Source organism: Eucalyptus grandis, chromosome 1 (assembly GCF_016545825.1).
Source record: "Eucalyptus grandis isolate ANBG69807.140 chromosome 1, ASM1654582v1, whole genome shotgun sequence".
Classification (NCBI taxonomy): domain Eukaryota; kingdom Viridiplantae; phylum Streptophyta; class Magnoliopsida; order Myrtales; family Myrtaceae; genus Eucalyptus; species Eucalyptus grandis.
In genome coordinates, this window is record NC_052612.1 from 7560994 (window position 1) to 7587177 (window position 26184).

The 26184-nt window shown below is 42.1% G+C and overlaps 4 protein-coding genes across 4 annotated transcripts; 1 reads left to right on the top strand and 3 right to left on the bottom strand.

Moving 5' to 3' along the window:
* Positions 1–5848: 5848 nt before the first annotated feature.
* Positions 5849–7562, bottom strand: LOC104452018 (GTP-binding protein SAR1A-like). Its single transcript, XM_039316237.1, has 3 exons — positions 7344–7562; positions 6919–7050; positions 5849–6169 (listed from the first exon to the last, which is right to left on the bottom strand). Exons 1-3 carry the CDS (start codon positions 7560–7562, stop codon positions 5849–5851), a joined length of 672 nt encoding a protein of 223 aa, XP_039172171.1.
* A 354-nt stretch (positions 7563–7916) lies between these two features.
* On the top strand, positions 7917–9747 carry LOC104452029 (GTP-binding protein SAR1A). The gene is given in 4 exon segments (XM_039310013.1): positions 7917–7941; positions 7944–8062; positions 8355–8474; positions 9235–9747. Coding segments are annotated over 4 exon segments (579 nt in total). The 3' UTR covers positions 9550–9747.
* Positions 9748–15426: 5679 nt separating this feature from the next.
* On the bottom strand, positions 15427–17504 carry LOC104441935 (GTP-binding protein SAR1A). The gene is given in 4 exon segments (XM_010055239.3): positions 15427–15696; positions 15698–15841; positions 16825–16956; positions 17300–17504. Coding segments are annotated over 4 exon segments (582 nt in total). The 5' UTR covers positions 17429–17504; the 3' UTR covers positions 15427–15519.
* A 5537-nt stretch (positions 17505–23041) lies between these two features.
* LOC104451348 (GTP-binding protein SAR1A) lies at positions 23042–24700 on the bottom strand. Its single transcript, XM_039303063.1, has 3 exons — positions 24572–24700; positions 24149–24280; positions 23042–23362 (listed from the first exon to the last, which is right to left on the bottom strand). Exons 1-3 carry the CDS (start codon positions 24698–24700, stop codon positions 23042–23044), a joined length of 582 nt encoding a protein of 193 aa, XP_039158997.1.
* Positions 24701–26184: the final 1484 nt, after the last annotated feature.

The following is a 26184-nucleotide window of genomic DNA, read 5'->3' on the forward strand; positions in this document are numbered from 1 at the left end:
ACCCCGGCTGAGTTTCCTGGCCGGGCCTCTACATTTGGATGTACCTACCCCCACGTTTAAGGGGGATCGGCGTCGCGGCCATCCAAGGGGGCCCTGCCAACCCCTTGGAGGGGGTTGTGTGTGCGAGGGCCCAATAGGTGGAAATATTTTTTGAGGCTTAGTTCCCTGCCTCTACCTAGACTTTCCCAGTGGTCAAAGCCTTTTAAGGTCATGCTTAGGACTATAAGTTTAGATTCAGTGATCGGATAAAAGTTTCGCGCCACTTAGTCTGAAATCAACAGAACAGTTTCACTCCGCGCCTCTCGATCGCCATCCTTTTGTGTCTGCAAAGGATCGCGAGGTTGGACGAGGGATGAAGAGCAAAGCTTGCCATCGATGATACACGCATTCATGTTATCACCTAATGATTTAGCAGCTACATAATACATCAATTCCCCCCGCAATTCATTAAACTATTTTCTGGTAAATGGGCAAATTGATCGTCTCTGAGCTTAGAAAGCGAATTAGCCTGTTCTTCTGTCATGGCCTTTTTGGTAATGGTTATGCAGGAGATGTCAACTCCCCTATTCTTACACAGAGCCTTTCATTTTACTTTCCTTTTTCTTGTTCTTTTCTTTTTTTCTTTTTGGGAGGGGGCGGGGGTGGTTTTGGGTGTGGGGGAAGGGAGGTGCGTGTATCATCGATGGCAAGCTTCGCTCTTTGTACGTTTAGTCGGTTGATCGAGGCTGACATTATATCAAAATATCTTCACGGATGGAGCGATCCAAGACAATCATTGGTTTTTTAAGTGACTTTCCATCTCAAATCTTGATTCCTATAAAATGGCTGGTTTTACTTCCATATTAGTGTGGCGACTGCGGTTCTTTTTCTCTGGATTCTCAGTTGAACTTGTAGGTATTAAGGAGAGAAGTTACGAATGAAAGCACCAACTAATACCGATTGAAATGGAGTCTGAGAGGGTGTAGTGTTATCAAGTTAACATGGACTGATGGCATCCAGATTTCTCCATCTGTTGCTTGATTTTCCATCATTCATTTCCGGAGTTGATTAAAGCGCCTGTCGATAGTTTTTGCCATTTCTCATCTGATTGAAAACCAGGAAGCTTCTTTGAGTATTCTTCATAGCATTCCCGTCATGTTTATGTAAGCCATTTGGCGCAACATACGGAGAGTAGGAATTATAACTCCCAGACTGTAAAGTCAAAACTGTTCTTCAAACAGCTCCTTGCAGTACCGATATCTTTCTCTGATCGCCTGGAGATGTTCTTCAAATTCCCAAGGGAGGAGCTGAAGATTTAGGGACTGATCACTTCCTGGGCAAACTCTCCCCCTGCAATTCTCTTCAATCCCCAGAACCCACCGGATGTCTCGACTGAAGAGCCATATATTCTAGCCCTGATCAAGTATCGTGCTTGAAAAATCTTCCAAGAACTAACATTCCCTTATGCACACATCAAACACCAGAAATTCTCATCAGGCTGGCTATTTCCCATGGAAAGGCAAGTGTTTTCCTTCCAAAGGCGGCTTCTTTGTCACAAGACTTTCCTCGCGGATTCTCTTTGATAAAGCAGATTCTCTTTGATATATCGGAAACACAAAATGGATATACTGATGTACAATTACGAGTCATGCAGTGCTCAATCGGTGTCGAGTAACATACAAGAGGCCAGTATCTCTTTTTGCCTGAAACATCTGAACTATCGATGCAAACTGCTGAATTTACTTCCAGAACATGAACGCGACAACAAAAGTTCATAAGAAGTACCAGGATGCTTGGTCAAGACATGTCCATTCTGAAAAAGAGATCAACAGAGAAAAGTTTACATGGTTTATGCTCAATGACCAAAATTAAGGCGAGCTTTCGACCCTTAGAAAGACCCAAAATACCAGCTTCATTATTATAAACTAATAATCCAGGCAGAGTTCTTCATTTGTGAAGCAACGACTGAGATTCAATACAGCTTGAACAAAAGTGAATGATAAAGAAAATATAGTCTATCCGGAAACAGGACCAGTGATTAACATAAATCGTGAAATGTCATGGATCACGAACTCTCTATGTGATTATGTTGCCAATAAAAATTAAAAGCAATCAGATAATTTGGTTTCTTTCTCATTAAAAATTGAACCTGTAATATTGCAGAGAGAAAGAACTGCTACATGAATACACCCCATTTACTAACCCCATCGAATCTGCTCTCTACTTGACGTACTGCGACGCCCACTCGAACCCCTCGCCATAAACCATCTTGCGGACGATGCTGCACATGAACACTTCGAAGGGTCTAACAGTTTCATCTGCAAGATTCACTTTCCCTTTGCCAGTCGTGAAGTTAGTGAGCCCTAGATGATACCGTAGCTCATCCTCCGAAGCCGCATACGGGATATCTATCTTGTTCCCCAGTACGAGGAAAGGCACGTTAGCAAGAGCTTCATCTGAAAGGAGGGCATCGAGCTCCCTCTTGGATTCCGCAAACCTCTCCTTGTCACAGGCGTCCACCAGATATACCACTGCATCCACCTAGAGAAGAAAGTCCAGAAGATCAATCGTTATCTCATTTGAAAATGTGTGCAAAAGAGCTGTCCAAGTTAAGTTCATAAACTAGAAGACAAAAGGAGTTTAAAGTCATCGACTCGCACATCGGAGCTCAGCAACATGGATGGAGGAGCGAATGCCATCAATATGAACGAAAGTCCTTCGCCTCTATATGTACCTTCTCGAGTTAGAGCAGCTATCGATGATCCATCCCTCCTTACTACGTAGAGAGCCTTCTCCTCTCGTCCTCAGCAGATAATGTAATGAACAGCTATCTGTGATCTATAACTAATGTAGTAGACAGAAAACTCCTTTTTCAGCTTTTTCGTGCATGCACAGTTACATTTTAAGTATAGATTCATGGTAGCGGCATACTTGACCCTATCGACCACTTGCTTAAGATCGCTTAAAGTTCGAGCATTCTATCTGCTGCATCCATAGATCGTGGTCGCAGATGACCACCTTTCAACCCATCAAAGAACTCTCTTCACCAGTATTAGTTTTTCTGGTTGAAGAAAAGTTTCCCGTTAAAAGCATCCAACTACTCTCGGTGGGATGATCCACCTCGCACGCATCATTTTTTGCATGACATTTAGAAACTATTACAGAATTCGTGAATGCCTCAACCAAATAGCACGCAAGTAAAGGGGCATCCGAAATCAGGAGCTTTCCTAGGAAAGAAAAAAAGAGCAAAGCTTCACCTTGGTGTAGTTGTCCGGCCAGGCTCTGCGAGCGATCTGGCGACCACCCAAGTCAAAAGCTTTGAAGTTTGTCTTCCCTATATGCAGCTCCTTCAAAGTCGGGAACTGGGTGGGTTGGTGCAGAACCAACCTCTGCCCATCACAGAAGCATATCAGAATCGTTCAGTTTACTTTCAATAAGCATGTATACTCCTACCAACGCGCTACATATATCTACACATTATTGACTAAGAAATATACGAGAAACCCGTGCCACAACAAGCGCAAGAGCCGTCAACTCACCAGACGAAATGAAGAAGGGAGGTTTCAAGAAACGAAAGGAATCAATGACAAAAACAAGAATGGATTGGAAAGAGAAACTCTCGATCACGGGAAATAGGCAACTTCGGAACTGTGAATTTCTATCAAAGGGAGTCTCTAGGAATTCAAACGAAAGTAGCTCGTGCTTCAGCATGCGAAGCAGGGTGGTCTTCCCTGCATTATCCAGCCCCAAGAACAAGATCTTGGCTTCCTTCCGGCGCAGACCCAGAGAGGCCAGAGCTCTATAGAACCGATCCCCCAGACACAGCACTTTTTCTTCTTCTTTACAACCGAAAACAAGGACTTAAGAAAGCAGAGAGCTTCGGAGGAGCTAAGTCTAGCTGTTGTCACCAGTTTAAAATCATACTGTCTGTTCGATCGTGTTGGCACCAACAGAGTTTAGAGGGCGGGTTATCGGTCGACGTCGGCGTCGACGTCTTGTTGGCTGAGCGGATCCCACTTTATTTAGTGTTCGTTTCAGTAGTTCTTCTGCTTCCAGGATAAATTCTCCCGTTTGTGCCACTTTAATTGGCGCATCTTTATGCTCGTTTAGAGAATCCCACAAAACCACACGTTCACACTCGTTTGAGCATTCCGAGCAGGCCTACCCACATGCGCGACTACCATGCACTGTTTTATTGAAATTTTCATTTTATTGTAGCCGTTAACTCTTGGTTACATTCTCGGTTTAACAAATGCAATGCCCATGGCATGCGAGGGGTAGTGTGTATTTTCATGTCTTCCCTCTTTTTCTTTTTCCGAAATGAATTTCGCATTTGCCTTTGACTTCAAGGTGAGCGAAAAAAAGAAAAAGAAAAGGGGTGCAATAAATAAACTAATATATCGAAAGAAGTGACTTGATGGTAGCACAATAAGTAAAAATTGTTAGGAATTCACGGAAGTATTTATAGAACTAATCAAATATTTTAGAGAAAAGAAATATAATCAAGTAGAGAGGGGAAAAAAGGCTTCGCCAGCTGATTTTGAATATCTTCAATGATTAACCAATGCAAGAAATGATTTCCAATAATTAATGTTTAAAATATCAATAAAGATTCGGTTCATCATATTCTTTCTAAGTTGATGCGGCCACATCCTTTTGATTATTATTTAAAAAAAATTATGAATTAACCCTTTACATATGCATATAATGATTAATCAAATTCTTTTATCTGACCTTCTTGTTATTGAGACTTTTTCCTATTTGTCTAATTGTTGTTGTTATTTTTCTTTTTTCCCCTTTTCTTCCAATTTTTTTTCATCAAGGAACCGTGAAGACGATATTCTCTTCAAGAAAAACGAGACAAAAATATATTTCTACTCTTTAAAAGTCATGCACATTGCACCGTGCTCGCAGTTAAGAAAAGGAGGTCGCCAGCTATTAAAAAAAAAAGGAAAGTGGAGGGAGGGTATTGTGTAGTGATTCGGAGCTGGAGGCAAAGATTGGTTGTTGCTACCAAACGCCAAAAAGGAAAGAACGAGAAAAGGGAAAGTAAGAGGAAAGGCTCCGTGTAAGAATGGGGGAGCTTTCTCTTCGATCCCCAGAAGCCGCCACGGGACATCGCGACTGAAGAGCCACATAGTCTAGCCCTGATCGAGTATCGAGCTCGAAAAATCTTCCAAGAACAACATTCACTTGCGCGCACATCAAATGCGATAAAATCTCATCATGCTGGGTATTTCCCGGGGAAAGACTAGTGTTTTCCTTCCGGTGGTGGCCTCTTTGTCTCAAGACTTTTCCTCGCAGATTCTCTGTGAATCTTGCTGATAAATCGGAAGCACGAAATGATATACAGGTGTACAATTACCAGTCATGCGGTGATCAAACGGTGTCGAGTAACGTACAAGAGGCCAGTATCTCTTTTTGCCTGCAACATTTGAACTGTATTTGCAAACTGCTAGATTTATTCCCAGAACATCAACGCGTCTACAAAAGAAGTTCATGAGTACTGGGAATGCTTGGTCGAGAGATATCCAGCCCTAAAAAAGCATATCAACAGATAAAGATTTTCATAGTTCATGCTCAATGAGCAATATTTAGGTCGAGAGCTTTCGACCCTCAGAAAGACTAGAAATGCCAGCTGTATTATTACAAACTTACAGTCCAGGCAGAGTACTTCATCTGGGGAGCAATGACTGAGTTTCAATACATGTGGAACAAAAGCGAACGATAACGTATTGTCCTCATATAACGAGAACATGTCTATCCAGAATATAAATGGAAAGCAATCAGTTGATTCGGTTTCTTTCCCAGAGAAGGAAGAAGTACCGCATCAATACAGCACATTTATTAACCCCATCAAATCTGCTTTCTACTTGATGTACTGCGACATCCACTTGAACCCTTCCCCGTAGCCCATCTTGCGCACGACGCTGCACGCAAACACCTCGAGGGGCCTAACAGTCTGATCTGTAAGATTCACTTTCCCTTTGCCAGTCGTCAAGCCGGTGAGCCCGAGGTCATATTGCAGCTCATCCTCCGAAGCTGCATGCGGGATATCCATCTTGTTCCCCAGCACGAGGAAAGGCACCTTAGCAAGAGCTTCATCCGAAAGGAGGGCATCGTTCTCCCTCTTTGATTCCGCAAACCTTTCCTTGTTGCAGGCGTCCACCAGATATACCACTGCATCCACCTAGAGAAGAAAGTGTGGAAGATCAATCATTCGATATAAATCTAATTTGAAAATGGGTGCTGAAGAGCTGTCCTAGTTAAATTCGTAAGTTAGATGACAAAAGGGATGGAAAGACATCGACTTGCACATTGCCTCCAACCTAAACGAAATGATGGGACAGGAGGGAGCTCCGCTACATGGATGCAGGCCGAATGCCATCGATATGAGCGAAAGCCCTTTGCCTCTATATGTACCTTCTCGAGTTAGACTGCCATCGACGATCCATCCTTACTAAACAGAGAGCCTTCCCCTCTCGTCCTCAGCAGATAATGTAAACTGTCATCTTCACTAATGTAGTCGACCCTTTTTCAGCTTTTTCATGCGCACACAGTTACATTTTAAGTATAGATTCATGATGGCAACATCCCTGACCCCATCAATGCTTTTTAAGATCCTTAAAAGTTCAAGCATTATATCTGCTGCATCCATCATCAGTCGTGGTTGCAGATGACCACCTTTCAACCCTGCAAAGAACTCTCTTGGCCGCTATTAATTTTTCGGTTGAAGAAAAAGTTTTCCCGTTTCCAAACTCATGGGGCAAAAAGCATCGACTACTCTCAGTAGGATGATCCACCCCGCATGCATCATTTTTGCATAGCATTTAGAAACTATTACAGAATCCGTGAATGAATCAACCAAAGGGCCCGCAATTACAGGGGCATCCGAAAACAGGAGCTTTCAGAGGAGAGGAAAAAAGAGCAGAGCTTTACCTTAGGGTAGTAGTCCGGCCAGGCTCTGCGAGCGATCTGGCGACCACTGAAGTCGAAAGCTCTGAGCTTTATCTTCCCTACACGCAGTTTGTCTGAAGTCGGGAACTGGGTGGGCTGGTGCTGAACCAATCTCTGCCGATCACGGAAACAGACTGGAATTGTTCAGCTCACTTTCAACAAGCATGTTATCATCCTATGAACACGCTATTTACATACATTGTAGACTCGGAAATATACTATAAACCCATGTTCGGGATTGTCCAAGCTTAAGAGTCATGTAATAAATTCATTAGACGAAATGAAGAGAGAAGGCCTCGAGAAACGAAAGCAATAAATGAAGAAAACAAGAACAGATTGGAAAGACAAGTTCTCGATCACGATAAAAGAAAAAGCTCATGCACGACTGTCCATGGAAGGGAGTGTACCTCATCCTTCAGCATGCGAAGCAGGGTGGTCTTCCCTGAATTATCCAGCCCCAAGAACAAGATCTTTGCTTCCTTCTGCCGCAGCCCCAGAGCTTCACGGCACCAATTCACCAGAGACATCCCTCCTCTGTTTTTCTTCTTCTTTACAACTGGAAACGAGGACTTAAGAAAGCAGAGAGCTTCGGAGCAAGAATGGAGTCCTGGAACTAAATCCGCCATGATTGAAATAAATCCCGAGTCCGCCACGATTGAAGATGTTTCAAAGAATTCAGGAAAAAGGTGGCTACAATGTCCGTTCGATCGTGTGGGCCCCTGAGTTTACTGGCCGTAGGATCAAATTTTTAATTCCAATTCCAATTCAGTTTCTACAGTACAATGTAGGCATCGAGCTCTAGCTTAGCTTTCTGGCCGTAGGGCCCACACGATCCCTCTACATTGTGACTAGGAGAATTGTAATGTAGAAACTGGAAGTTCTTTCAAGCTACAGCCAAATTTGCATCTTCCTCCGAAGCTCTCAGCTTCCCTGATTCCTTCTCGTTGCTGGTTGTAAAGAAGAAGAAAAACAGAGGAGTGATGTCTCTGGTGGATTGGTTCTGTGGATCTCTGCTATTTTGGGGCGTCGGCAGAAGGAAGCTAAGATCTTGTTCTTGGGGCTGGATAATGCAGGGAAGACCACCCTGCTTCGCATTCTGAAGGATGAGTTAATATCGCTTGACTTCGTAAGGACTCCTTTAGATGGAAATATTGCTTTTTCCTCTTATCGTGGTCGAGAGTTTCTCTTTCCAATCTGTTCCTGTTTTCGTCATTGATTCCTTTCGTTTCCCTTGAGGCCTCCTCTCTTCATTTCCCCAGGTGAGTGAGTTGATTGCACGATTCTTGCGCTTGTTATGGTATGGGTTTCTCTTATATTTCTTCGTCTACAATGTGTAGATATATATGGCGCGTTCGTAGGAGGATACAATGTTATCGAAAGTAAGCTGAACGATTCTCATATGGTTCTGTGATTGTTAGCACCAACCCACCCAGTTCCCGACTTCAGTGGAACTGCGTGTAGGGAAGATAAAGTTCAAAGCTTTCGACTTAGGTGGTCGCCAGATCGCTCGCAGAGTCTGGCCGGACTACTATGCTAAGGTAAAGCTCCTCTCTTTTTCTCTCCTCCAAAAGCTCCTGTTTTCGGATGCCCCTGTAATTGCGTCCCTTTGGTTGATTCATTCATGGATTCTGCAATAGTTTTTTATAACGTTATGCAAAAATGATGCATGTGGGGTGGATCATCCTACTGAGAGTAGTCGGATGCTTTTTGCCCCCAGAGTTTGGAAATGGGAAAACTTTTTCTTAAACTGAAAAACTAATAGCGGCGAAGAGAGTTCTTTGCGGGGTTGAAAGGCGGTCATCTGCGACCACGACCGATGATGGATGCAGCAGATAGAATGCTTGAACTTTTAAGGATCTTAAAAGCGTTGATGGGGTCAAGTATGTTGCCATCATGAATCTATACTTAAAATGTAACCATGTGCGCATGAAAAAGCTGAAAAAGGAGTTATCTGTCGACTACATTAGTGTGAAGATGACAGTTTACATTATCTGCTGAGGACGAGAGGGGAAGGCTCTCTGTTTAGTAAGGATGGATCGTTGATAGCAGTTCTAACTCGAGAAGGTACATATAGAGGCAAAGGGCTTTCGTTCATATTGATGGCATTTGCCCCTGCATCCATGTCGCCGAGCTCCCTCCTGTTCCATCATTTCGTTTAGGTTGGAGGCGATGGGCGAGTTGATGACTTTCTACTCCTTTTGTCATCTAGTTTATGAATTTAACTCGGCCAGCTCTTCGGCACACATTTTCAAATTAGATTTATATCGGAAGATTGATCTTCCGCACTTTCTTCTCTAGGTGGATGCAGTGATATATGTGGTGGACGCCTGCGACAAGGAGAGGTTTGTGGAATCAGAGAGGGAGCTCGATGCCCTGCTTTCAGATGAAGCTCTGGTGCCTTTCCTCGTGCTCGGGAACAAGATCGATATCCCGCATGCGGCTTCAGAGGACGAGCTGTGATATCATCTCGGGCTCACCGACTTCACAACTGGCAAAGGGAAAGTGAACCTTGCAGATCAGACTGTTAGACCCCTTGAGGTGTTCATGTGCAGCGTCGTGCGCAAGATGGGCTATGGCGAAGGGTTCGAGTGGATGTCGCAGTACATCAAGTAGAGAGCAGATTTGATGCGGTACTTCTTTCTTCTCTCGGAAAGAAACCGAATCATCTGATTGCTTTCAGATAGAGAGTTCATGATCTCGTCATATGAGGACAATACATCATCGTTCGCTTTTGTTCCGCATGTTTTGAATTTCAGTCGCTGCTCCCCAAATGAAGTACTCTGCCTGGATCGTAAGTTTATAATAATACAACTGGTATAATACTTAGGTCAAGAGCTCTCGACCTAAATATTGGTCATTGAACATGAACTATGCAAATCTTTCTATGTTGATTTCTAATTTTAGGGTGGACATGTCTCGACCTAGCATCCCAGTACTTCTTATGAACTTTTGCTGTCGCGTTCATGTTCTGGAAATAAATCTAGCAGTTTGCAAATATAGTTCATATGCTGTGGGCAAAAAGAGATACAGGCCTCTTGTACGTTGTTCAACACCAATTGATCACTGCATGACTGGTAATTGTACACCGGTATATCCATTTCGCGCATCTAATTTATCAGCAACATTCACAGAGAATATGCAAGGAAAGTCTTGTGACAAAGAAGCCACCTGACGAGATTTTCTGGCGTTTGATGTGGTCGTAAGGTGGTGTTAGTTCTTGGAAGATTTCTCAAGCTCGATACTCGATCAGGGCTAGACTATGTGGCTCTTTGGCCATGACGTCCAGTGGCGGCTTCTGGGGATCGAAGAGAATCACAGGGCGAGAGTTTGCCCTGGAAGCGATTAGAGCTTGCTGTACGTCGCAGGTTGCTGTGCTTGTTGGCCATCATCAGCAATGATCATTGTTGGAGGTGGAATCAAGAGAGATACCCGAGTTCTTGAAAATGAGTAACGACGGAGGTGGAATCGGTACTTCCTTTGATGGCATATTCCGCCCGCCAGAACCCAGTACGGTATCGAGACCTCCTGAGATCCTAAACGAAATACTCGGCCTTCTGCGGAGGCAACGCCCGGCTGGCATCCGTCCCTCCCACGGCGATTTCAACTGGGATAGCCTTACAGGGAAGGGTACAAGTGATGTTGTCATGAATTAAGTTTAGATTTAGCGATCGGATGAAAGTTTTGTGCTCGGTCCAGAATGAACGAGAGAGTTTCGCTCTGCCTTGCGATCACCATCCTTTTGATATCCGCAAAGGCTGCAAGGTCGACGGAGGTGCGAGAAGTGAAGCCATATTTGCGCCACGGCAGTTTCTCATTGATGATACTCACACTCCCGTCGTCGCCTAATGATTACGTAATAATGATGCATCAATTGCTGGACAATTCATCAACTATTTTCTCGTAAATGGCAAGTTGATCATGTCCCTAGGATGGAAAATGAATTAGCGTGTTCTTCTGTCATGGGCTTTTTATAGAGGAAAATGACACAAATGGTTTTTAAATTTTGGTTTAATATATAATGCGATCCTTGAATTTTAACACAATATGTAATATTGTCCATGAACTTTCAATTTATTTAATGTAATCCCCATGTTCAATCAAATCAGTAAACTATATGAAGATGTCCAATATTGTTCCAAAATTTGAATTAATGGAAGAATAACAACTTGAACGTGTTTCAAAAATCTAAGGATTTTAGTGAATAAATTAAAAGTTCAAGGATCTTATTGTGCATTAAACCAAACTTCAGGGATCGCATTAAACAAATTAGAAGTTTATGGACCACATTACACAATAAGTCAAAGTTCTTGATTATTTGTGTCATTATCCCTTTTCGTAATGATTATGCAAGATGAGTCAGCTGCCCTATCCTAACATGAAATATGGGGACTTTCCTTTCCTTTTCTTTTGGCCATCTAAACCAATTCATTTGTCAAAGCAACTTGTTAACTAAAATGTAATTAAATGGAAAATAATTAATTTTCAGGAGAAATTACGGAAACCCTTACGAGCTTTAGCTATTGCAAACTTTTGCCTTCAAACTTTTAACCAATACATAATACCCTTCTCCACTTTCATTTTGTTATAAACCATCAACTTAGTAGTATCGATATTGACACATAACGTGTAGCACGTCACGACACAACATATTATGATATGTCGACACGTTATTTCTCAAAAGATAGAAAATTTCAATACGTTGGAACGCATTGTATATTAAATGTATGTTTAAATTATCATTTTTATGATTATTTTAATTAAATTAATTTGATTCAAATTTACAAATAAATAAATAATAATAAAAAGAGTCTACAATGAATTTACACTTTAAAAATATTAATTTACAATTTGTTAATATCATTCATTATTTTAATTTAACAAATTCAACTACATTCCAATAATTCATAAAACTTGAAGGAAAAAATAAGCAATTCATATTTTAGATTAGTGTGTCAGAGCATGTTAGGAGAGGAGAAAAAAAAAAGGATGTCGAATGGGCCGAGTTGGATTACGAACCGGGCTGGCTCTAAGGCCCACTCGGAATTTACTAAATTGGCCCATTAAGTTTTGAAAGATAGCCCACTCAACCTCCAGCCCACTTCCATTTTCTATTCTCAGCTAACAAGCACGAAGCCCATTTTCCGTTTTCTATCTTCGGCCTTTTCTTTTTATAGTTTTTTTAAATTCTTTTATTTATTTTTTATTTTTCCCTTTCTTGCCGAGGCTCCCTTCTTCTATCCTCCCTTGTGACGCCCAGAATCTTAACAAATCTACATATTCGCTCATCTTCCATCGTGCTTACTGAAGACGCAGAATTAACATTTTCCCTCGTCCATCATCCACCCTCACCCCTCGGCAAGAGCCACGGTTGGCCACCATCCATCGCCAGAAGGGAGAACGCAAAGCATGGCACACATATGCACACGATCGTAATGAAGAAAAGAAGCGAATAATCACGAGAGTGACGTATGAAAACCAACAGAGATGGACAGAGGGGTCTACGGTTTCGGCAAGACGGACGCGACTTTTGTGAGCATCATAGAGACGTTTTGCCGAACACCCGGTGGGCGTCGACTGGAGGGCAGACGATAACTCGAGGGGACATCAAACCGAGACCGAGATAGCTATAGGCAACGAAGCAGGGTCGAACAGGCAACGAAGCGCAGCACCGCCGGTGTCGGGACTCGAACGAACCAAAGAACCGCGAACCCAGTCTGACGAGCTAAAAAATAGAGCAACGTGGAGCGCGCCAGTGCGCTTGGGTAACGGGGCCCTACTCGGTTTGCCGACGGCGGCCGGCAGGAGGGCGTGAGACGGATCGAGCCGTGGTCGGCCGCCGCCCTGGTGTCATCGAGACGAGATCCTCGGGTCAAAGGGGGTTGAACACCAAAAAAAAAAAAAAAAAAATTACACGGAAAAAGGGCGCCGGGAAGCGGGATCTCGAGCACGGTCGAGCTTCTCCCTTGCTCTACACTCTCTCTCGAGTAGTTCTCTCCCGGATCTCCTCTGTCGAGCAACTCTCGGTCGAAGAAAATAACCAGGCCTCTCTCTCTCGGACTCTCGCGGAAGACAGAAGCCTCCCGAAAATGAGCGAGCCCCCTCGCTTTTAAGGGCGACTGGCAGCGCGCATCGCCTCTGCCACTGCTATAGCTTGCCGGCCGGACTGATCCCGACCCGCAGATCATGCTGCCCCATGCCCCCTGCAGAGGCGTCACCGACATGAGGGGGAAGACGACCCATGCGCAGGCCGGGCCAAAACGAAGGGAGATGGCCGCGTAGGGGAACCCGAGCCCAAGCGGAGAGGAATAACAGAGGGGGAAGAGAAGAAAAGGGCCGGGCTAGTCTTGCCCTGGCCTGCGGTCAGCTTTTTTTTTCCTAATTTCCCTTTTTTAATAATAATTTTTCGATTTTTTTTTTTAAGTTTTTGTTTTTTGGAAATTTTAATAATTAATGCTAGCAATGAAAATATATCTAATATATACGTGATGCATGAAAATTATTTACTTCACTCTTTTCTTTTATTAGCTAATACAATAATAATTTTTAATTTAAATTTTAAAAAAATCCAGATTTTTAATTTTTTTAATTAATACTAGTGATGATAATGCTCCTATTGTGTATATGTGCTGCAATTTAATGAAAATTAATTTTTATTTAGGGGTTAAAAATTAATCTCTAAATTTCAACGTAATAAAACCCTTAATAAAATAGTCAAATTTAAATGTCAATAGGCTTGAGCTTGTTTGGATTTGGTGAGTTCGCAAGCTTGTTGGCCTTGGTGAGCCTCGAGCTTGCCAACCGCATCTTGGCCAGTTTTCGGGCTACCAGCCATCACTGATGTACACGATCGACGAAGGAAGGAGGAGGAAGAAAGGAAAAAGGAAAAGAAAAAATAAAAATAAAAATTTGATTTTATAAAATAATTTTTAAAATAATTTTCAAAAAATATTTATATTTAAAAAATTTAAAAATAGATCTTCTTTTTGTAATTACCAAAAATCAAGTCAAATACCAATTGATGGAAAATATTTTCTAGTTTATTTTTAAGTTTTAGCAAATTACTGAAAATATTGTCATTTTCCTATAAAATGAGAAAATGGCTTTCTACAAAATATTTTCCAAAGACATAATATTTTTCACGAAATGAATGGAGCCTTAATAAACAAAATTTTTCTTCTTTCTCTTTTATATCCTTATTTTACATCAATTTCTAAACACACAAAAAGGATATCCACATTACATTGTACTTATAGCCAAACCACATTATATCTCAATCCTTTCAAATCTTCTCTCTCTGATTTCCTCGCGATTACTTAAATCCTTCATTTTAATTTCTAATTAGCATTGATGCCTAAATTTTACCTTTTTACTTAAGACTTAATTGCATAGAGTATTATAAATTAGTCTCTAAAAAAAAAAGAAGTAAAAGGTAAATTAAATATTTTTCATTAAAACGAATATTTTTTTTTATAAATTGCATCACATATAGGCATTAGCAACTTTGCACTACTAGTATTGATTTTTTTTTAATTAAACTAAAATTTTTAATTTTTTTTCAAAAAGAAAAAAGCATCCGGGCTGGGCTAGGGCCCGTCTTAGCCCAGCCCTCCTTCATTTCCCTTTTCTTTTTCCCCAACTGGGCCGGCCCAGCTCCTACGCCTAGGCTGGTGTCCATCAAATTCGGGCCCAAGTCCACATAGGCCAGACTGAGGACTCAATGCATGTGCTTGGATCCCTGCCAACCATGTCTAGGTATCCAATACCTATGTCCACTTCACCAACTCAGGGTCGAGTCCATCAAGGTTGGCCTGCCCCAATGCCCGTGCTTGGGTAATTAAGGGCTAGGCCTAAGAAATCAGGTTTCAACGATAGGACCTTGTTATCGAACACTCCTTATATCACACAAATAGTGTATGTCTCTTAATATTTATCAAATACACGAATAGTGGAATAAGGTTTGATCGGTTTTGAATGAGATTGAGAAAACAACTTTTCGATAATGTTATATTCTCCGCATAACAAATGGAACAATCTGAACTCTTCCCCAGATGTAGTAGATCTTTAAAACAAATGGTTGCCCCCCAAACGACTCCAACAAACGATTAACTTGAAATATATGAAGCTAGCCTTTCTTCGACCCAAACTTTTTCTTTAGAGCCCAAAGATCTCATTGAGGATCGTCCCGGATCGAACCAAAAGCCGAGTCTAGCCAAATAAAACTCAGAAGCCACTGATTCTTATCTTGTTTTTGCTTTTGCTTAACCAGAATGTCTCAATCTCTTAAAGCCTGGACGGGGGATGAGTCTAGAGCTTCTGAAGCAATCGTGCGCATGCTTAGTGAAATAGCCAAGTCTGTGAAAATAGCTAAGGGTTTCTAGCTCTGCAAGTAAAATTCATAGACACAAAGCAAATTGCCTTTGCTCCATGAGAAGATCACAAGAACTTCTTGAGCAAAAAGAGATATGTCCCACCAAAATAGAGCGAGCCTACTATCAAAAGCTAAATGAAATGTAATATATATGTATCTATACACGCCAGTTTCAGCTTCTTACATCGAAATACACACCCCAGGAAGAGAGATACTCATTTGATGTACTGAGAGAGCCATCTGAAGCCCTCGCCGTAGCCCATCTTGCGCACAATGCTGCACATGAAGACCTCGAGAGGGCAGACGTTGGTGTCGGCGAGGTTGACATTGCCCTTCCCGGTGGTGAAGTTGGTGAGGCCCAAGTAGTACCGCAGTTCGTCCTCTGACGCGGCGGAAGGGTAGGTCGATCTTGTTTCCCAAGACGAGGAACGGGACATTCGCCAGCATCTCGTCCATGAGGAGCGCATCCAGCTCCTTCTTTGACTCGGCAAATCTATCCTTGTCGTAAGCGTCAACTAGGTACACTACCGCATCGACCTATATAAAAGTTCCAAAGCATTCATCATCTTCGACAGAGTGATTGCTTCACATGCTCCCATACATGTGCAAAAACAATATGAAACAACAATCATATGACATGATCGTTTGAAGTTTTAAAATGCCAAGTGTGAATGAGTGCCAACCAATCCATGAAGGAAATTTTTTCAGCAAAACTTGGTTCCCCTATCGCGGCACCCCGTCATCATAGTATATCCCAGAAAAAAGGAAATTTTCTCAGCAAGGAAAAACCAGTACCAAATAATACACTGGCCAACACTTCTAGTTGATTAGATTAAATAGTAACATCTGCTTATAAACACCGCAAGTCAGCCACACCGGCCATATACAGTATCTTGAAAATGGATTAGCAAAGGACACAATGTTATCCGAAGAGAACTAAGAAAAATCAACAGTGTGCAAGAAAATCATCGCACCGACGACCAGATAACATGAAAACATGTCACTTGCCGACCCAGACTACTGAAAATGAAAATCAGTCCCCGTAAATCCAATTTTTTTTTGGGCCAACATAAAGCCCCTGTTTAGAAGCAACGTAAGTACAACTGGACGATGGCCAAGTTGCGGCGATTGCATAAGCATTCCCTCACCTCAATCCAACAAGGTCAAACCTGATCTCAAAGTAAACTAAAGGTTCGATTTCAGGGTTACCTATTGAAAACTTAATGCAGTAAATAAAAGCAGTGAACTGAAAGTTAAGAGCCACGCATCTGACTATGTCAACTCAAAAGTCAAGAAACACATCCACAGACAAGAATGAAGCATTCGAAGTGATAAGGTTAACATGATTGATCAAAAGCATCAGACTACTCAGTAGGATGATCTGCCCCACATGCATCATGTTGCATAAAATTCAAAAACTGTTACAGAATTCATGAATGAATCGGCCATATGGCACGCAATTAAAGAGATGTCCCGAATCAGGAGCTTTCATAGGAGAGAAAAGGAAAGCAGAACTTTACCTTAGTGTAGTAGTCCCGCCAGACCCTACGAGCGATCTGGTGACCACCCAAGTCGAAAGCTTTGAACTTTATCTTCCCTATACTCAGTTCCTCTGAAGTCGGGAACTGGGTGGGTGGGTGCTGAACCAATCTCTGCCAATGACAGGACCAGGAAGCGTGTTATCATCCTATGAACACGCTACATATATCTATACATTGTATACAAAAGAAATATACTATAAACCCATACCACACATAAAGCGCAAGATCTCTAGGCAATCAACTCTAATAACTAAAAAACCAAACGACGAAAAGAAAATAACTATTTTATGCAGAGAGGACTCAAGAAACTATAAACCCAAAGGAATAAACGACTCAAAATAAGAACAGACGAAAAAAGAACAGACAATGCAATTCGACCACGATCAGAGAAAAAGCAACTCCAGAACTGTATGTTTCCATTGAAGGGAGTCTCTGCGAAGTAAAACGAACGCACCTCGTCCTTCAACATGCGAAGGAGAGTGGTCTTCCCTGAATTATCCAGTCCCAAGAACAAGATCTTGGCTTCCTTCTGCCACAGACCCAGAGATGCCAGAGCTCCATAGAACCAATCCACTAGAAACATCGCTCCCTCTTTTTTTCCTTTCTTTCGACAAAAACCCAAGTGAATGTTCCCCGAAATCTCAACCGACAATGAGAAAGAATCAAGATAGGTGAGAGCTTGAAGCAACTTTAGCCGGAAGCAGTTTTGAATTTATACTCACCGTTCGACGCTTGGTGCACAAGCAGAGTTTACCAGCTGTACCGGGGAGAGGGGTTACGCATCCCCGGTTGATTGCACACGTGGCGCGTCGGGAGAGAGAGGGTGACTGGCTATCCACGGTGGATGTCGGGCTTGTCCACGTGGGAGGTGTTGATTGGGTGGGTTGCGTCTCGGGGGGAAGATGAGATGACAGCGTGGTCGACGCGACGCGGGGAGACGACGTGCGACAGTTGTCCGATTACGTGGAGGAATTGGAGGGCTGCGGAAGCGAGACGGATTGTACGCTCGGGATGCGTTGGACGTCTTTGTGATCGGCGAATCGGACGGATCCAGATGAGGGGATGAGGTGTGGCTCCTTGATTGGCACCAAAAAGGTAAAGTCGCTAAGAAGCTTTTTTTTTTAAAAAACTATTTTTCGACTTCCGGGCAATTTTACTTCCAAAAAAAGAAGAAGAAATTTTCCATTTAATATACCGATAATTAACGCATCTATAGATTAATTGTTTGAAAATCGGGAAGAATTATGCAAAATCTCCTACCGACTTTAGGGTAAATGCATTGTTTATTAAATATTCATTTATTACGGTTGTTAGCCATTCTTATATTTTTTTATGTACAAATTAATGTACATGACTTTTAAAAGGTAAATGTGCATATTTTATTATTCTTTTTACCAAAAAATCTTTGCCTTGACTTTCAAGAAAAAATAAGGAAAAAGGAGTACAATAAATTAATTAAAATATCGGAACAAGTGATTATCACTAACATGAAAATAAAGATATTTTAGGGAAAATAAATATAATTAAGTAGAAAAGAGAAAAATGCTTCACTGACAAAAAGTTAATGGTAAGGTAACAAAAAATGGCTTTTATATATTTTAAATGGTTAAATAATGCAAAATTGACAATAATATTTAAAATATCATTATAGATTATGTTCATCATGTTTTATTAAGTTAATGCGAAAATACTAAAGAAATAAATGAGGATTAATGAGACATTGAAAATTTATGTGATTCAAATCGAGTATTGATATTTATATCCATAAAAAGAATTAGTAATAAATAATTTACTATAAACTGAGAATCAAAATCATAATTATTCACATGCTTGTGTGTCTTCCACACTTAAATTTAAATATAAATTTAAAATATCTAAAAATAAATAGATATAAATTCACAGCACAAATATTCGATGTACGAGCCCTAAGCATTCCACTCGCTCGCGTGCGGTGAGAAACAAGAGACGCGCTCTTCCTTCCATGCTTCGTACGGCGGCTTGCTTTTCATTGCGTCACTTCTCGGCTTGTGTGCGGCGCCTTTCTTTTTATTTTTCTTCTCGCTGAAGAAAATCTGGGCGTTTTTATATGTGTGCACAAAATCAACAACTTTGCCCTGAGACGCCATGTGCAGCTTGAGCAAGTGCGGCTCCTCTCTCTTTGAAGAAGACGTTTCTGCCCCCACAAATAAATAAATATATGAGCCCATTTTTTGTCTTTTAGGGTGCTTTTTAGTAACTTTTGTTTAAAAATTGTTAGGAAAACGAAATAAAAAAAAAAAAAAGTGTTTACGTTTAACACGATTTTGAAAAAAACGCGTTTAGTAAACTTGTTCCGAGAATAAAAATAAACGGAAACACATTTGGTAAATTTGTATAATTTTTTATTTCTTTTATTTTTTAATATTTTTATTTTATTTTTTCTATTTTTTTTTTTTTTTTTTTTTTCTTCTTTTGGCCGATTCGGCCTCGGCCATGGCCGGACCGGCCGACGAGGGCGGCGGCCTCGCCCGGCCACGGCGAGGCTCGCCGGCGGATTGGGCGGCTCGGCCTCGCCCGGATCCGGGCGAGATCGAGCTTGCCTAGCCCGACGCGAGGTCGGCCTCGCCTTGGCTAGGCGAGCTTGAGCTCGCCGGATCTGGCGAGGCCGCCGCCCTCGTCGACCGAGTCGGCCCGTCATGGCCGAGGGCCGGCAACCAAAGAAAAAAAAAAAAGAAAGAAAAAGAATAAGAAAATAAAAAAGTGTTTAAAGTTTGTTTGAAACAAGAAACAACTTTTTGTTGTTTCTTATTTCTGTTCCCTTTTTTGTTTTGGGAACAAAAAAACAAAAAGGAACAAACGCACGCAAACGTTTTTATTCCTTTTTGTTAAAGAAAAAAAAAAAAAGAAAAAGTGTTTCAAAAACGAGAAAAAAGAAATGCAAACAAACAGGCCCTTAGTGGCAAACTCTTCCACGGAGAAATTCTAATTCATTTGAAAGAATCATTTTCAACAATTCAATTTAAGAAATCGTTATTTAAATTCAAATTCGAGATACTAATTTAACATTATCAATCATTTTATACATCAATTAATCATTTAAAATATACATAAAGATTTATCAATTTGGGTAATTTGGCCTTCTTGTTTTTGAGGCTTTTTCTATTTATTTAATTAGGGTTTTTAATTTATTTGTCTTTCATTTTTTACACCAAGTAAATGTAAAAACGATATTTTCTTTCGAGAAAAGAAGAATAAAGTATATCTTTACCTCTTTGAAGTCATGCACACTACGCTATTTTGATGAGAAATGGAGGAGCGTATTAGGTATTGGTTAAAATTTCGAGGGTCAAAGGTTAGCTATAGCTAAAGCTCGTAAGGTTTTTTTGTCATATCTCTAAAAAAAATAGGGAAAATTACTAAAAAAATCATAAATCTATTACAATTGTGCCAATTTAGTCATAAACTTATTTTTTGACCAATTGAGTCCTAAACCTTTTATAATTATTCTTGATCGGTCCATCGGCCAGAAATGGCCGGTAAGATGATGTGGCGGCCGGCAAGCACCGGCGACATTTTATAATAATATTTTATTAATTTTTTTAATCTTTTTTTCCTGTTTTTTTTTCCCCCTCTCCCTCCTTCTTCCTCCTCTCCCCGCTTCTTCCCTTGGCTCCGACCGGCCGAGGAGGAGGGCTGGCGGTCGCGGGACCGAGGCGGCCGGTGGGCGAGCCCTCGCCATCGCCGAATCAGCGCGGCGGCGAGCCCCGCTGATGGGCGAGGGCTCACCTCGTCCGGCGAGGGGGCTCGCCGTCGCGTCGGCAAGGCCCTCCTCGCCGGATGGGCGAGGGCTCGCCTCGCCGGCGACCAGAGGCGAGCCCTCGCCGGATCCGGCGAGGAGGGCCTTTCCGGACGCGATCCGCGACTACCACGCCAAGATCGAGGCCGAGCTCTCCAAGATTTGCGACGGCATCCTCGGCCTCCTCGACTCCCGCCTCCGTCGGCGACTCCAAGGTCTTCTTCCTCTAGATCGGTTCTGGACCCTTGGCGAGCCCCCTCACCGGATCGCGAGGGCTCGCCTCGCCGGCGACGCGAGGGAGCCCTCGCGATCCGGCGGGGGCTCGCCCCCGCCGTCGGCCGGGCCCGCGCCGGCGGCGGCGAGCCCTCGCCGGATCACGCGGGGCTCGCCTCGCCAAACCCGGCGACGGCGAGGGCTCGCCCGCCGGTCGCCTGGGAGCCTAGGGAAGAAGGAGGAGAGGAGGAGGAAGGAGGGAGAGGAAAAAAAAGAAGGAAAAAAGATAAAAATAATTAATAAAATATTTCAAAAAAAAATATTGCGGCGCCGTAGGCCACGCCACGTCCGCCGACCGGCCATTTTTGGCCGGATGGACGATCGGGAATAATAGTAAAAGGTTTAGAACTCGATTGGTCAAAAAAATAAGTTTATGACTAAATTGGCACAATTGCAATAGGTTTAGAACTTTTTTTGGTAATTTTTTTTTTATACAAAAAATTTTCATTTAATCAAGTCGTAGTCAAGTTCCTTTGACAAATGAAGTGGCCTAGATGACCAAAAAGAACAATAAAAGAATAGAAAAGCAAAGGAAAGGCTCCATATTATATGTAAGAATAGGCATAATCATTACAAAAATGCATAATGATACAAATAATTTTTAAATTTTGGCTTAATGTGTAATGTGTCCATAAAATTTTAATTTGTTTAATATGGTTCTTAAACTATATGAAAAAGAATTAAAAGTTCGGGACTACATCAAAAATTAAAAATTTCGGATGACATTACATAATTATTAAAATTCATAGATCACATTGCATATTAAACCAAAATTCATAGGCTATTTGTGTTTTTCCACTTATCGAAAAGCCCCCAACACAAGAACAGGCTAATTCGTTTTCAACCTTAGGGACATGATTAATTTGCCATTTACCATAAAATAGTTGGATTAGCGGGGCAATTGATGCATCATAAGTCATAACTAGTGAATTATTAGGCGATGACCTGGGAAAAAAGAAAAGAAAAGGTGATGACGTGAATGTGGGTATCGTCAGTGAGAAACTTCACTCCTCATACCTCGTTCGACCTCGCAAGCCCTTCACGGACACGAAAAGATAGAGATCGAGAGGCGGAGCGACTGTCTCCCGTTAATTCCGGACCAAGCCCAAAACCTTCACCCGATTGCTAAACCTAAACCGCAGCCACGACGACGTCAATTGTACTATTCGCGGTGCAGGCCATCCAATCGAACTCGGTGACCCAGCTGAAATCACCGTCGGAGGGACGAAAGCCAGCCGGGCGTCGCCTCTGCAGAAGGCCGAGTATTTCGTTTAGGATCTGGGGAGGTCTCGTTACCGTACTGGGTTTTGGCGAGCGGAATATGCTACCAAAGATAGTGTCAATTCCACCTCCATCACGACCATTGCCGATGATGGCCAACAAGCACAGCAAGCTGCAACGTGCGGTAAGGTCTGATCGCTTCTTGGGCAAACTCTCGCCCTGCGATTCTCTTCGATCCCCAGAAGCCGGCACCGGACATCACGACTCAAGAGCCACATGGTCTAGCCCTGATCGAGTATCGAGCTCGAGAAATCTTCCAAGAACTAACATTACCTTACGCCCACATCAAACGCCAGAAAATCTCATCAGGCAGCTTCTTTGTCACAGGACTTTCCTCGCATATTCTCTATGAATCTTTCTGATAAATCAGATGTGCGAAATGGATATACGGGCGTACAATTACCGGTCATGCGGTGATCAATCGGTGTCAAGTAACGTACAAGAGGCCAGTATCTCTTTTACCTACAACATCTGAACTATATTTGCAAACTCCTAGATTTATTTCCTGAACATGAACGTGACAGCAAAAGAAGTTCATAAGAAGTACTGGGATGCTAGGTCGAGACATGTCCACAATAAAAAAATTAATCAACATAGAAAGATTTGCATAGTTCAGAGTCAGTGACCAATATTTATGTCGAGAGCTTTCCCCACTTAGACCAAGATATACCAGTTGTAGTATTATAAACTTACAATCCAGGCAGGGCACTTTATCTGGGGAACGGCGACTGAAATTCAAAACGTGCGGAACAAAAAAGAACGGTGATGTATCGTCCTCATATGACAGATGTCATGAACTCCCTATCTGAAAGCAATCAAATGATTTGCTTTCTTTCCGAGGAAGAAGTACCGCATCAAATGTGCTCTCTACTTGATGTGCTGCGACATCCACTCGAACCCTTCACTATAGCCCATCCTGCGGACGACGCTGCACATGAACACCTCAAGAGGCCTAACAGTCTGATCTGCAAGATTCACTTTCCCTTTGCCAGTCGTCAAGCCGGTGAGCCCGAGATGACACCGCAGCTCATCCTCCGAAGCTGCGTATGGGATATCCATCTTGTTCCCAAGCACAAGGAAAGGCACATCAGCAAGAGCTTCATCTAAGAGGAGGGCATCGAGCTCCCTCTTTGATTCCGAAAACCTCTCCTTGTCGCAGGCGTCCACCAGATATACCACTGCATCCACCTAGAGAAGAAAGTGTGGAAGATCAATTGTTCAATATAAATGTCATTTGAAAATGTGTGCAAAAGAGCTGTCCAAGTTAAATTCGTGAACTAGAAGACAAAAGGAGTAGAAAGTCATCGACTTGCACATCGCCTCCAGCCTAAATGAAATGTATGGAACAGGAGAAAACTCGGCAACATCAGGACCGAATGCCGTCGATATGAACAAAAGCCCTTCGCCTCTATATGTACCTTCTCGAGTTAGAACTGCTAATCCTCATTCAACAGAGAGCCTTCGCCTCTCCTCCTCGGCAGATAATGTAAGTTTTCATCCCCACCCTTATGATCTATAATTAATGTAGTAGACTGAGATAAATCCTTTTTCAGCTTTTTCATGCGTACATGGTAACATTTTAAGTTTAGATTCATGATGGCAAGATATTCGACCCTATCAACGCTTGCTTAAGATCGCTAAAAGTTTGAGCACTGCATCCATCGGCCGTCGTCGCAGATGACCACCTTTCAACCCAGCAAAGAACTTATGACCAAAAGATTAAAAAAAAAAACAGCAAAGAACTCTCTTCACCGGTATTGGTCTTCCGGTGAAGAAGAAGTTTTCCCGTTTTCCAAACCCATGGGGCAAAAAGCATCCGACCACTCTCAGAGAAGAGAAACAGAGCATGCCTCATTTTTGAATAACATCAAGAAACTATTACAGATCCATGAATGAATTAACCAAATGACAGCCAATCACAGGGGCATCCGAAAACAGGAGCTTTCAGAGGAGAGAAGCAGAGCAAAACTTCACCGTAGCATAGTAGTCTGGCCAGATCCTGCGAGCGATCTCACGACCACCCAAGTCGAAAGCTTTGAACTTTATCTTCCCCGTACTCAGTTCCTCTGAAGTTGGGAACTGGGTGGGTTGGTGCAGAACCAATGTCTGCCAAACACAGAACCATATCAGATACTTTCAATAAGCATGTATCCCCTTACGCTACATATATCTACACAATGTATCCTAAGAAATATACGAGAAACCATACCACAACAAGCGCAAGAGTCGTGCAGTCAACTCACCAGGCGAAATGAAGAGAGAAGGCCTCGAGAAACGAAAGGAATCGATGATGAAAACAAGAACAGATTGGAAAGAGAAACCCTAGCTCACAATAAGAGAAAAAAAACAACTCTGGGACTGCGTATTTTTAGCGAACGGAGTTTCAAACAAAAGTACCTCATCCATCAGCATGCGAAGCAGGGTGGTCTTCCCTGCATTATCCAGACCCAAGAACACGATCTTGGCTTCCTTCAGCTGCAGACCCAGAGACGCGAGAGCTCCAGAGAACCAATTCACCAGAGACATTACTCCTCTGTTTTTCTTCTTCTTTACGACCGAAAACGAGAAGGAATTAGGAAAGCTGAGAGCTTCGGAGCAAGAAGCAAGAAGTGAGAAGCGAGAAGCGAGTAAGAATAGAGAAGCGAAAAGCAAGAAGAGAGAATCGAGAAGGCAGCAACACGGTATGTCGTTGTGATTCCAAACAGAGTGAGAGGGCAGCAACACGGTATGTCGTTTTGATCCCAAACGGAGTGAGAGACGTGCATGGTCACTATACGTACGTCGTCGTTTTGATCCCAAACGGAGTGAGGCGTGCATGGTCACTGTACGTCGCCGGTCGACAGTGAGCTGGTTCTTTCTGCTCAATTTGCAACGAAATCATTAATTGCTCATCTTCTGGACTTTTATGAAAAAAAATTTGAAAAATTTTTCGTAGCAAAGGTATCAATCTTTAATATAGTGATTAAAGCGATCTTTTTCATATATTTTTAAGCCCTTCCAATTGGTCTTGGATGCCTTGTCTACCATACCATAATTGCCGGGGCGCAAGTACAGTGAGGAACGGCATTCTTGTGGCTGGCGAATCGAAGGGTCAAGTATCGACCAGACAAAAATCGAAGGGCCAAGTAGTTCAAAAAAAAAAAAAAAATGAAGGGTCAAGATGAGGGTGTCAGGACCCGGTTTCCTTGATTGTCAAGACAAAGGCCCGTTTGGATATCCAGGCACAACTTTATACGCGCCAAAAAAAAAAATAAAAAAATGAAGGGTCAAGATGAGGTGTCAGGACCCGGTTTCCTTGATTGTCAAGACAAAGGCCCGTTTGGATATCCAGGCACAACTTTATACGCGCCAAAAAAAAAAACGAGAGATTTCCAATCTTATATGCTGGTGATTATACTCACAATTCACAAATATATAGATTAGTGTTTTGAAAATCGGGGATAATTACGCAAATCTCCTCCTAACTTTAGGGTGGGTAATACACATGCCCATTTTTTCATTGAAATTTTCGTGTTATTATAGCGGTTTACAAATGCAATGTCCATGGCTTGTGAGGAGGCGGCATGTATTTTCATGTCCCACTTTTTCGAAATAAATCTCGCCTTTGCTTTTGACTTCAATGGAAAAAAAAAATTAGAGAAAAGTGGGTATGATAAATTGATTAATATATTGGAAGAAGTGACTCTCAATGATAACATAATAAGTAAAGGCCACTGGGAATTCACGGAAACTTTATAGAACTAATCAAATATTTTTGAGAAAAGAAACATAGTCAAGTAGAAAAGTAGAAAAGGGAAAAAAGGCTTTGCTAACTAACAAAAACTAAAAGGTTAGGTAACAAAAACTAAAAGAATAGATTTTGAAAGATATTCGATAATTACCTAATGCCAAAAAAGATGATTGCCAATAATTAATATTTAGAATATCATTATAGGTTTGGTTTTTGGTCCCAATTATGACCTAAAAACCGTTTCGTCTAAGGTCTCATGCAAACCTCAGTATCCCTTAGA

Excerpts from the sequence above, each read along its gene's own strand:
- LOC104451348 (XM_039303063.1), bottom strand. The coding sequence starts at position 24,700 with ATGTCTCTGGTGAATTGGTTCTCTGGAGCTCTCGCGTCTCTGGGTCTG. Across the intron at positions 24,281-24,571 it reads TTCGCATGCTGATGGATGAG|ACATTGGTTCTGCACCAACC; the intron begins GTACTTTTGTTT and ends TGTGTTTGGCAG. Across the intron at positions 23,363-24,148 it reads GGCCAGACTACTATGCTACG|GTGGATGCAGTGGTATATCT; the intron begins GTGAAGTTTTGC and ends TTTCTTCTCTAG.
- LOC104452018 (XM_039316237.1), bottom strand. The coding sequence starts at position 7,562 with ATGGCGGATTTAGTTCCAGGACTCCATTCTTGCTCCGAAGCTCTCTGC. Across the intron at positions 7,051-7,343 it reads TTCGCATGCTGAAGGATGAG|AGATTGGTTCAGCACCAGCC; the intron begins GTACACTCCCTT and ends CGTGATCGGCAG. Across the intron at positions 6,170-6,918 it reads GGCCGGACTACTACCCTAAG|GTGGATGCAGTGGTATATCT; the intron begins GTAAAGCTCTGC and ends TTTCTTCTCTAG.